The sequence below is a fragment of the Pseudophryne corroboree genome, chromosome 7, assembly GCF_028390025.1.
Source record: "Pseudophryne corroboree isolate aPseCor3 chromosome 7, aPseCor3.hap2, whole genome shotgun sequence".
NCBI classification, from domain to species: Eukaryota; Metazoa; Chordata; class Amphibia; order Anura; family Myobatrachidae; genus Pseudophryne; species Pseudophryne corroboree.
Window position 1 is genome coordinate 417,134,996 of NC_086450.1, and position 12,767 is coordinate 417,147,762.

Sequence of the window (12,767 nt, forward strand, 5' to 3'; positions counted from 1 at the left end):
TTCATCTAAAACACGTCATTTCTTTTTGAGGTGATAAAAACAAAGTTCTGCAATATATATTCTTTTGCTGTCATACCTACCCTGTTTGCAAATTTACAGGATTACTGTATAACTAGTTTCATGGCTGCATTTTCCTCACTTGAGAATAAAAAAATATGAGATTTACATTTATTGCATGATGGTGGGTTTCAGCCCGCCCCCCCCCCCCCCCCCCCCGATATATGGAATATAAGCTCCGTGTGATCAGTAAGACTTCAGCAGGCATTGGGATGTGCAGATCTGGGGTTGTAGCAGGATGCCCGGCTGTTGCTATAGTAGAGAATGAAGAAAGCAGTCTATTGACACAATTTCCCCTCACCTGTTTCAGGTAAAGCCTGTGCCCATGCATATTATCAAATATTTAATGACCTTAGAGTTTTCCCTGTGGTCACTGATGAGAGGGAATTAGCAGCCATAAATAGGGTGTGTTAGATATACGACGACTTATTAAAATACGCATCTTAAAAAGGAGAACTTGAGGAATACACATCTTGCAGTGATGGATGACAAAGTAGTTATGGTGTGGCCGCCAGCTACTCACAGTGGGTTGGACCAATGGTAATGAGAATGCAGCCTATCAACTCATGACCCGTTGTGGTCACTCGCTCCAAGTCACACTGCCTCCACTGTGAAGGTGACGGACGCACAAAGTAAAAAAAAACAAAAAAAAAAACGAAAACATAATTTAAAAGAAAAAACATAGGCCAAACAAACACAAAAAGGACAAATCTTTCCAATTTAAAGTTGAGGAACAAAAGTGTACTATCTTTTCTACGGTGCGGCCCTTTAAACTATACGGGGGTAACGGGCAGAATTCCGGGATGGGGTAGGGTCCCTGTTTACACAGGATAAAATTCCTGAGTAGATTTCAAGTGTAGTTTTCCGGGAATTGTTTAGTCTGTAAAGTGCTCCCACTGAACCTGGGTAGTCAAAGCCCCGTCCTCCCACGGGACGTTTCCTTGTGGATGTGTGTCAGAGTGGTCGGGGGCCATGTAGACCAGACACCTCAGGGGACAGAGGGGGGCTGTGGGTGCCTTTGCTGCACATCCAGTCATTCAGAGAAGCCTGGTTAGCTTTCCGATGTGCCAGGCGGTGCGTAATAGAGAAGCCAGCGTTGCCCTCCAATTGGGACAAGATGACCAGCACCTGCCTGAGAAAGGAGAAGAACAAACTATAAGAATATATACATGCGATTGAGGGGGCAGCAGAGGAAATAAATGTCAAGGGATGAGAGGGAAGGATGAGGATAGCCAGCGGTGGGAAGCAGCAGGGAAGGATGAGGATAGCCGGCGGTGGGAAGCAGCAGGGTAGGATGAGGATAGCCAGCGGTGGGAAGCAGCAGGGAAGGATGAGGATAGCCGGCGGTGGGGAGCAGCAGGGTAGGATGAGGACAGCCGGCGGTGGGGAGGAGGAGCAGAGAAGGATGAGGATAGCTGGTGGTGGGGATAAGCAGGGAAGGATGAGGATAGCCGGCGATGGGGAGGAGCAGGGTTGGATGAGGACAGCCGGCGACGGGGAGGAGCAGGGTTGGATGAGGACAGCCGGCGACGGGGAGGAGCAGGGTTGGATGAGGACAGCCGGCAACGGGGAGGAGCAGGGAAGGATGAGGACAGCCGGCGGTGGGGAGAAGAAGCAGGGAAGGAATAGGATAGCTGGCGGTGGGGATAAGCAGGGAAGGTTGAGGATAGCCGGCGGCGGAGAGGAGCAGGAATGATGAGGACAGCCAGTGGCGGGGAGGAGCAGGAATGATGAGGACAGCCAGCGGCGCGGAGGAGCACGGAAGGATGAGGACAGTCGGCTGTGGGGAGCTCACCTGTGAAGAGGGGGGACACTGTCGCTGGTTTTGAGGCTGCCTCTGGTGGACACAACATTGAAGCTGTCTGTGCAGTCACACTGGATGTGCAGAAAGGACTTGGGATGACGATTTTCCACAACCACAATGAGCCCGGCCCATCCGTGTGTCAGATAATAGCAGGTCATCCCCTCACGGCCCTGTGGAAGGGATGCAAGGAGTTCAGTGAGTAATATTTTCCTAAAAGCAAGAACTGGATGTTGAAGACACTTTATTGCAGATAACTGTAATACAGAGTATGATGACTGTGAGACAGAACTAGAGCAATAATAACAGCGGTGATGTAGGTGTAATAATGAATTATCGATCTCTGCGGAGAAGCGGTTCATTACCCCAGCATGCTCTCACCTCATGCCGTTCCCCCTTGTCTTCTGTCAGCAGGATAATGGCATCTGCAAGCGTTGTTGGTTGGGCCTCCACTTGTTCAACCATGACAAGCCGGGAACTATAAATAGCTAAAATATACCCCATGGGGTCTGCTACTGAGCGGCGATTATTACTGCTACCTGTGGGACTGGAAGCTAGAAGACAAGAAACATTCTGGTCAGATCCCATGCTCCTGATTCATCCTTGCAGAAAAGCAATCACGTCAGTCTGGTGCTTACCCTACCTTGAACTGTGGATGAGCCAGCCAGATTCACAGTGTGCCAGTGGTTAAACGCACAACATACCACCGCGTACTCGCCGGGCTCCAGCATTACATCGCAGCCCACAAACTTCTTCACTGCCCTTTTACTGTGTGCCATGAGCCTGCCCAACATCACCTTCCCAGCACCCCCGTGGGACGCCCGGAATACCATGATGCAGAGGTCCAGGAGGTGACTGTCCACCGTGTCCGATCGTCTGCAGGGGAAGAGGGCAGTCACAATGTGCATACCACAAGGAGATTTCTCAGGGCCGTTATTGTGATGCATCATATGGTGGCAGCAGATTCTGCCGCATTATCCAGTACAGGAGAGCAAACTGGACAGAACAGAAATAGCTGAAACTTAATAAACAATGAAAGAGAAGGTGACAGTGTCCTACTTGATGCAGGTTACAATCTACAGGACATGCTGGACTTCAAACGTGTCTGTTAACGTAGAGTACAGATGTGTCCTCATACATCATTGCAGCAGCTGCGACAAATTGCCCTTACCGGCGCAACAAGTGCCATGAAACGGTTAGCGTTGGGCATCTATTCTGCTGAAAACGTGCATTAGTCGCAACACAAAGTGACTAGGACGCACCAGGAGACTGTGCTGTAATCTGATATATGACACTTGTATATCTGTGCCACTGAGTCTCTGAGTCTGTACTCAAAGTGCTACAATGTAGCAGCAACAGTTTTTTTCCAATACAAGTTCTGTTCTGCTCCGTATACAGACTCAATCACACATACACACACTATACAAGGATCATTTATCAAATGAATCAGCACAGTTTCTTTGCGCATTCTAGTAGCATTGTGGTGTGACACAGACAAATTTTTGGCATAAAAAGATGCTAGTAGTGTATTGGTGCTGGATATATGAGAATCAGAAATTGTTGGGCCATGGACTGATAAAACAGACAGGGCTCCCATCTCTCCACGTCCAGTCCAACAAACTCCCCACTCCAGTCCGTATATGTGTGTCGGAGAGAGAGAGAATGAGGGTGTCAGGGAGAGAGAAGGAGACTAAAGGGTGAGAGAGAGAGACTGAGGGTGCAACGGAGGGAATGAGAGAAACTGAAGATGAGAGAGAACAGGGAGAGAGACTGAGGGTGTAAGAGAGGAAGGGAGGGAGAGAGAGAGGCTGAGAGAGAGAGAGGGGGTGGGGGTGCACTACCTGTCATAGCAGCAGGTCTCTGATGGGCATGGGCACTTCACGGCATTAGACCCTGGGTCTAAGATAATCACTCAGCCTACACGAGCTGCATTGGTGTAAGGAGACGGCGGTCAGGGCATTGTTTGCCGCAATGTGGGGGCCCCTGGGATACCTCTCTATCCGGCCCCGAGAATATGCTGCTGCTGTGAGCCAGGTGTGGGCCCCTAGTTCCGGCTGTCCCCCCATTATGGCAGCCCTGGCCACATTACACACAGAGGAATTTTGGGCACTTCTATATAGTTCCATATTTATAAGCAACCCGGCTAGTGTCTGCCCAAGCACAAAGCTAGTACAGGAAATAACAGAAGACGATAGTGACTGTATAGATAAAGAGGTTATGAAGGACATGTGTGGGCCCAACTACTGATCCCAGCTATGGTACCTAGCTAAGCTTTCCTGCAGAGATACATTTTCCATGTACAGTTGGCCTAAATGGGTTTGTGTGTAGTGCAGAGTATGGGCGCAGCGCGGGAGAAGTATTGGAGGCTGATGGCTACAGTAAGTGGTGGTAGCAGTAGTAAGGGATGATTAGAGGCATATTGGCAACATGAAGAGCATGGTGGGGGAGGTACAGAGGCTAAGATACATGTAGGAGGTTACAGTAATTGGGAGGGCTTTGTAGGCAAGTAGCAGTTTTGTATCCTGGATGTAGCAGGTGCCCAGACCAGCGGTCAGCAGCGAGTAACATTAGTAGTGTTTGTAAAACGAGTTGGTAAGGAATATCGGGGCGGCAGCCATGTTCTTGCTAATGTTCCTTACCTGCTGCCTTCCTGGAAGAGGGAGAACTCCACAGCTGTGCGCTCCACCACCGTGAGAGACGTAACGGTCACCGGGACAGAGGCCTTGTTCGGGAAGGTGCCCTGGACTCGGACCTCATGCCAGTCCGTGTGGATTTTGCAGATATCGACAGAGTCAAAATACCTGTGGGAGCCAAAGTAGCGGAGTAAGAGGCAGGGCAGAGCCATGACGCAGGACTGACCAGCACATTACTAATAAGGCCAATAGGTAGACAATAAGCAAATATAATAAAGAAACAGAAACAAAGGTAATTTGGAAAGTTGACCCTCAAGGTCTTTTACATGAAACAATAAGAAAATAAAAATGTACACAAAGTTGAGCAGGTTCTTTGAACAGTGAACTGTATATCCATTTCCAACCTTCATTATAGGAGAGCAGCATGGTTACGTTCATTATTACTCCTCCATTCCCATGATGAGACTGGACGCCGAGAGCACATCTGAGATGCTTCTAAATGTATTTAGTTTACTTCTAGGTGACACCAAATGTCACAATGGCTAAATGCAGAATCTTTGCTTTGAGCTTTCCAGAGAATGTAACAGGTAATCAATATCCTGGGGATCAGTCACCAAGGTCCTGTACTTACACCGCCTGCTTGATGGTCTACAGATGTGTCCTCATACATTGTTGCTGCACAGCCCCTCTTAGCACGCCAGGTCCTAGCCCATACTTTTTTTTTCACATCTTTTTACCCGAAAATACGCCTTAGTCACAGCGCGATGCGACTGGGACGCACCCGGAGACTGTGTTGATTAATTTGATATGTAACACTTGTATATCTGTGTGCAACTGAGTCTCTGAATCTGCATGCGAAGTGCAACAATGCAGCAGTTGTGGCTTTTTCCCCAAATCAAGTTCTGTTGTGCTTTATATACAGACTCAGTTGCACACAGATATACAACTGTCACTCATCAAATTAAGCAGTACAGTCGTGTGACAAAAACTGCATTTTCAGGTAAAACAACACAAAAAGACGCCCGGTGCTAGCAGCTCACTCTCGCGCCACACAGCATATTGAGGCTACTTGTATAAGGACACATCTATATGTAAACTTAAGGAGACGTTTATGACGGACCGACAGCTGATTTGGCAGTGGTGTGCTCATCCAAACAGCAGATGGCAGCTATTTTAAGTCACTGGAGAACATGGGGCAAAGATAGATATAGTGCCCAGACCAGCATATAGCCGCTGTCACTGAGCAAGCCCCGCCGCTGTAATACATGGGGGAGAAGCGGTATCAGCGCACCACTTTTCCCCCATAACGACAATTCATACATCTACCCCATGGATCCTTACAGATCCGGAGGAAGCAGATCAGCAGGATTTGTGAATAACACACCCTATGAGGGTCAAAACAATGTTTTCGAAAACATTAATTGGTTTAAAAGTGGGATACTCTATGCGTATTAACCCCTTCAGTGGTGAAAAAATGCACACCTCCCATGGTGTGTTTTTAAAATGGGGAGTGCAGGAGGGCGATCGCACGTGGGGGAATGTCAGCGATTATTCCAGGCCGCATAGTCAAGACCGGGAATCAGCATAAGCATTGCATTGTTAAGCACGCCCCCCGGCCAATAGGAGACCGGGGGACGGGCTTAGCTCATAATAGTTTATGCTGATTCTCGGGCACCGTCATGCTGCACGGCTATCCCCGGGGAATCAGTCAGTAGCATGCCCGGAAATCTTCCAGGGAAGCCAGCGCTGACATTTTGGGCATACCACTTAAAAGGTTAATGGGCCTTTCTGATGAAGCAAATGTATGCAGTTCCTTGGTCATTTACCATTCAAAAATATATATTTAACGTGATATGAAAAGTTTTTGGGCATTTAAAGGCTAAAGGACAACAAAAGCACCAATGAACAAAAACGGCACCTGTAGCACCTGCAACCATAATCCTTCAGGAGAGTAAATATATAAGCTTGCTGGGAGAGCAGCACTCTGCACTGTTCTCATGCTGCATAACCTCCGAGCACTAGGGCCCAGAGTGTGCAAGGAGGTCCGGCCTCTGACCTGATGTACTACTGCACATGTGCAGACTGGAGCCATCTTTACTGTGTAGGAGTGTCACAGTGCTGTACACACACCGAGTACTTAGCTCCTAAGGTGAGACACCTATTCGCTGCAATACCGTGTGTTTGATAACACTCCTGTTAACCCCTGTATTATCCAGGAAACATACCATTCACTGGCGGGCGGGAAGCCGGGTGTCGAGATACCGACAGCGGCATCCCGGCCACTAGTATGCCGGCAGCGGGGCGAATGCCATGCTGCGGGCAAGGTGGCTTGCTGCGCTCACCACAGGTTATATTCTCCCACTATTGGTGTCGTGGACACCCACAGAGGGAGAAAAGCCTGTGGTGACGGTATTCCGGCATTGGCATTGTGACTGCCGAGATCCTGACAGGCGGTCTTGTGATTGCCTCCCATATTATCATGTACCCGCTTTTTACCAATAAAACCACCATCCAGGTTAAGCACTTTCATATACGCAGTGCCCTATTGTGACCACCTCCCAATAGGCTATATATATCATATATAATATAGCTATCCGATTACGTTTGTTACTCAGCTGAACAAAACATATAAGGGTGACGGGATGCAGTCAATATACCAGCAGTCGGGATCCCGGCGTTCAGGTGACCAACCCTGGAATCCCGACAGCCGGTTAAATACTGACACTCGGAATCCCGTCAAACGCTCGGTATTCCCACGCCACCAACCGAGTGGGAATAGAATCTGTGGCAAGTGAAGCAAGCCTCTAGGCCTGAAACCATTTTATTACAATTTATAACTCACCGGATAAAGTCACTATACTCCATCCAGAAGACGCCCTCGCTGCTTCCGTGAGGCATCAATTCATGTTTCAGTGAGGACGGCCACATAGCCCACTCGTCCGACCAGCTACCGTTCCAAGAGAAGCGGCCCCAAGGGTTACGAAGTCGGAGAAGGCTGCCAAAGAAGAATTAAAGGTTGAAGGGTGAACGGACACAGATATTTGCCAAGGAGCACAACACAAGTGCTATAGATCAGGTCTTCTACTCGCGACGATCGTATCCAACACTACATCTTATACTCACCGAGAACCGTGGACATGGACATCTCTTACGTCCAGTATAGAATAAGCGTGTCGAGGTCTAAGCCCAACACTTTCATAAGCTGCATCGTCCACCTTCATGTTTCCTCCTCCGCAGGAAGCTCCCATTAGGAACCTGGATTAACACGAGACAAATACAGATGAACCAATGTATCAGTGTGTAGACAAAGCCTTACGGATCCTCAATATTGGAAGAACAAAAAATAATCGTTACGGTAGACTTACCACAGGACAACATTGGGGTATGAGGTAGTAACAGCGGATTGGCACCAAACGATCATAGCTTTCGACTTCCCAGAATGCAATGGGCCCGTCCCTATATCCCTGTCTCCTGGCTCAGGCAATTCAGTTGTTTTCCAAAGCTAAAGGTAGGAGCATCATAGAGAGCCCTAATCAGGCGAGAAGAACACACATGCACACCCTTTCGTACAAGAAGGAAGAGGTTAGTAAGTGAAAGGATCCTCAAATCAGGTGCGTTAGGGTGGGATCGCTGTGGATCCTGTGGACTTAGGAGAAATAGAGTTATCAACGGTAAATCTACCATAAAGCTTATTTCTCCTGCAAGGTCCACAGGTCATCCACAGGATAACATTGGGATGTCTCAAAGCAATTTAGTGGTGGGGACACTCCTGATTGGACAGGAGTATTCTTTGTCCGAATTCAGCATCCTGAGAGGCAAAGGTATCAAAGGCATAATGTCTAATAAATGTGTTAATGGAAGACCATGTGGCTGCCTTACATATCTGTTCTGCTGATGCACCACGTTGTGCTGCGCATGAGCAGAGACATTAGCCGGAACAGGGAGATCAGCTTGAGAATATGCTTCTGAAATAGTCATTCAAAGCCACCTTGACAGTGTCTGCTTGTCAGTAGGCCATCCTCTCTTGTGAAATCCGTAGAGAATGAAGAGAGTGTCTGTTTTTCTGATGGCACTGGTACGATCCACGTAGATCCTTAAAACATGGACTACGTCAAACAATGCATCTCCCGCAGAAAGGACCGGCCCTTGGAAGGCCGGGACTACAATTTCTTCATTAAGGTGGAATTTAGACACCACCTTAAGGCCCATACACACGGTGAGATTCGGACTATGCCCGATTCTCGCTATGCGACAGGGGCTAGGTCGGCACATAGTCAGTATTGAAAGCACACTCATTATGTGCTTGCGATACTGACTATGTGCGATTTTGGTTGTCAATTTTGACTCTCTCTTCTATAGATATATTGACTTACCTGCACAGTCTATCTAGGCTTGCGATGCCGACCGCGCATCGGCATCGAATCGGGATCGCAAGGAGACTTTCACCTTGCGATCTACACTAACTTTTCTTATGATTTTGACTATATAGTCAAAATCGTAAGAGAATATCTCACCGTGTGTACAAACCTTTAGGAAGATACCTAGATTTGGTTTGGAAAACCTTTCTATCTGGATAAAAAAAAAAAAAAAACAGAAAAGGAGGGCGACATAACAATGCCACTAAATCTGAAACTCTTCTAGCTGAAGCAATAGCCAGTAGAAAGAGAACTTTAGCTGTCAACCATTTGATATCCACTTGTTTTAGTGGTTCAAATGGGGGAACTTGAAGGCCCTTTAGGACTAAATTTAAATCCCAAGGCACTGTAGGAGGAACAAAAGAAGGTTGAATGTGCAGCATTCCCTGGAAAAAAGTGCGCACATCCTGTAGGTTAGCAATTTTCTTTTGGGACCATACAGTCACTGCTAATACTTGCACTCTCAAGGAAGACACCCTTAGACCTTTGTCCATTCCTAACTGAAGTAATGCTAGGACTGTGGAAACTCTAAAAGACCTAGGATCAAATTTCCGGTTACTGCACCACTGAATACAGTCTTGCCATATTCAGTGATAAGCTGAGGAAGGTTTCCTTGCTCTGAGCAATGTTTGCGTTACCTTTGTAAGGAACCTCTTGCTTTCAGGATGGAAGTCTCAAGAGCCACGCCGTCAAAGACAGTCGATCCAGGTGCTTGTGATAGCAAGGACCCTGAGACAGTAGATCTGGACGTTGAGGGAGTAGGAATGGAGCATCCATCGACAACCTCTGCAGATCTGTGTACCAATGTCTTCTGGGCCAAGCCAGAGCTATTAGCATCACGGCGCCCCTTCCTTGTTTTGCCTTTCGCATCACCCTCGGTAACAGGGCGATTTGTGGAAACACATAGGCCAGACAAAAGTCCCATCTCACAGACAGGGCATCCACAAAGATTGTGTTGGGATCCTTTGTTCCTGACCCATATGCAGGAACTTTGCTGTTCTGACGGGATGCCATGAGATCCATCTCCGGTAACACCCACTTGTCTACCAGAATTTGGAGTACCTCAGGGTGTAAAGCCCATTCGTTTGCATGAATGGCGTGTCGACTGAGAAAATCCGCTTCCCAGTGTAGGACTCCTGGAATTAACACTGTGGACAAGGCTGGATGATGAAGTTCTGCCCACTTTAACGTGTGATTTACCTCCTTCATTGCGTTTTGGCTGCGAGTTCCTCCCTGATGGTTGAAGTACGCTACTGCCGTTGCATTGTCCAAGCACTGGTTTGGACTGGTTTCCCCTGAAGGATGTCCTTTGCCTGAATAAGTGCCATATATACATGGCCCGAAGTTCCAATATATTTATTGGCAGGCAACTCTCTTCCTTGGTACACTGCCCCTGGAAGCAACTCCTTCCTGACACCGCTCCTCAGCCCTGAAGGCTGGCATCCGTTGTCAGAATTTCCCAATCTGAAATCCAAAAGAGTCTCCCTTTATCCAGATGGGATGTCTGTAATCACCAGGCTAATGACCTCCTTACTTCCAGAGGAAGGACCATAGTCTGCATTTTTATTGTCTGATAAAAGCCATTCCATTTGGAAAGTATCAGACGTTGCAGAGGCCGAGTGGAACTGAGCATACTTCACCATGTCGAATGCCAACACCATCACACGCATTGCTGCGTGAATGGATACCCTTTGACTGTGTAGCAGCTCCTGAATCCTTGACTGAAAGTAGCCCATGGGGGTTCAACCTGAACCTGTGCCTGCCTCGGATTATTCAAGAGGTTTTGGTGAAAGCTAAAACAATTTGCACATAATGCATTTTGAACCAGATCCTGAGAGGTTAACCGAGCTTTGCAAGACAAACATGACATGAGTTTTGGTGCTGCTGTGGAGAGTGTATCCTCCTCACCCTTGCTTCTATTAGACATCATAAATAAATCACACACCAGTACAGTGTTAACTACAGAAATTGTGACTGCAATCACTTTAAAATTTGTTAAAGTAACATACAATACAATCCCTCCCTGCTTTGCACCAGCATTGAGGATCGGAATACACAGAAACTGAAAGAAAATAGTAAAGTCAGCAATCAGTCACATGTTATACATTAGTATAATAAGCAATATGAGCACATCATCAACTACAAATACATTTCAAGTATGTAGGAGAAACATATTACCGCATTACCTTATATAGGAGTTTAAACGTATTCAGGCACTTATCCAACTATTCGTACCAAAAGTAGACAGAGACTCAGTGCTGTATCACCTGGCTCAGGAGAGTGGGATACAGGGAGACTTCACCCCACTTCCAGGATCGATCAATACGTTAGTGAACACTGAGTGGATCCAGACGCCATTAGTGTACGCAGACGTCCAAGTGAACACCGACGCACCAGTCATACAGCTGTCTATGCTGCAATTGGGTCCATTTAGATACAGAGTCTCAGACGGAAGCGGGAACTCAGCTCATGGCGGGAAACTCAGAGGAAACTGGTCATAAGCCGGTGGGAGGGGCGACCAAGGGAGAGTCTTACTCCCCACTGCTGACATCAACCCTAGGGATCACGGCCTCATACTACCCCTGGAGCCTATGATCCCTGAGGTCTAGCGCTAGTGCACCCGAGGTGGCAGTCGCGTCAGCGACTGTTCGGTAGTCTCCATCCCGAAACAGTGCGGCTGTGTCTCGCGTTTCCCCTACTAAGCGGAACCAATGCCTTACCTTCTCCCCGTACTCCGGCCACAGCCTGGTAACGTCTGCTGGACTTGTTAGTACATCCTACACAAACACCCGCCGATACAGCACTGTACACGTGGGTAAGCGTTATCGTGACCCGGCGGGGAGTTGTTGGAGCAACTCTTTCTAAGGTACGTATAAAACGCTTTTTAGAAAGATCGCACAAAAAATAAGAATTTACTCACCGGTAATTCTATTTCTCGTAGTCCGTAGTGGATGCTGGGTACTCCGTAAGGACCATGGGTATAGACGGGCTCCGCAGGAGACTGGGCACTCTTAAAAGAAAGATTAGGTACTATATCTGGTGTGCACTGGCTCCTCCCTCTATGCCCCTCCTCCAGACCTCAGTTAGGGAAACTGTGCCCGGAAGAGCTGACACTACAAGGATAGGATTTGGAATCCAGGGTAAGACTCATACCAGCCACACCAATCACACCGTACAACTTGTGATAACTATACCCAGTTAACAGTATGAACAATAACTGAGCCTCATTCAACAGATGGCTCATAACAATAACCCTTTAGTTAAGCAATAACTATATACATGTATTGCAGAGAGTCCGCACTTGGGACGGGCTCCCAGCATCCACTACGGACTACGAGAAATAGAATTACCGGTGAGTAAATTCTTATTTTCTCTGACGTCCTAGTGGATGCTGGGTACTCCGTAAGGACCATGGGGATTATACCAAAGCTCCCAAACGGGCGGGAGAGTGCGGATGACTCTGCAGCACCGAATGAGCAAACTCAAGGTCCTCCTCAGCCAGGGTATCAAACTTGTAGAATTTTGCAAAAGTGTTTGAACCCGACCAAGTAGCAGCTCGGCAAAGTTGTAGAGCCGAGACCCCTCGGGCAGCCGCCCGAGAAGAGCCCACCTTCCTCGTGGAATGGGCTTTTACTGATTTAGGATGCGGCAGTCCAGCCGCAGAATGTGCAAGCTGAATCGTGCTACAGATCCAGCGAGCAATAGTCTGCTTTGAAGAAGGAGCACCCAGCTTGTTGGGTGCATGCAGGATAAATAGCGAGTCAGTTTTTCTGACTCCAGCCGTCCTGGAAACATAGATTTTCAGGGCCCGGACTACGTCCAGCAACTTGGAATCCTCCAAGTCTCGAGTAGCCGCAGGCA

At 47.9% G+C, this 12,767-nt stretch overlaps 1 protein-coding gene across 4 annotated transcripts in view; it reads right to left on the reverse strand.

Annotated features, from left to right (window-relative positions):
• Nucleotides 1–201: 201 nt before the first annotated feature.
• CAPN15 (calpain 15) overlaps nucleotides 202–12,767 on the reverse strand; it is a 99,506-nt gene continuing 86,940 nt past the window's right edge. For all 4 annotated transcript variants that reach the window (XM_063934765.1, XM_063934766.1, XM_063934767.1 and 1 more), the window contains 7 exons: nucleotides 7,615–7,746; nucleotides 7,334–7,486; nucleotides 4,498–4,659; nucleotides 2,502–2,734; nucleotides 2,240–2,412; nucleotides 1,853–2,031; nucleotides 202–1,189 (listed from right to left, as the gene is read on the reverse strand). In XM_063934765.1, the coding sequence (XP_063790835.1) occupies nucleotides 1,012–1,189; nucleotides 1,853–2,031; nucleotides 2,240–2,412; nucleotides 2,502–2,734; nucleotides 4,498–4,659; nucleotides 7,334–7,486; nucleotides 7,615–7,746 (1,210 nt within the window). In that variant the 3' untranslated portion in view covers nucleotides 202–1,011. The remainder of the gene's footprint in view (nucleotides 1,190–1,852; nucleotides 2,032–2,239; nucleotides 2,413–2,501; nucleotides 2,735–4,497; nucleotides 4,660–7,333; nucleotides 7,487–7,614; nucleotides 7,747–12,767) is intronic.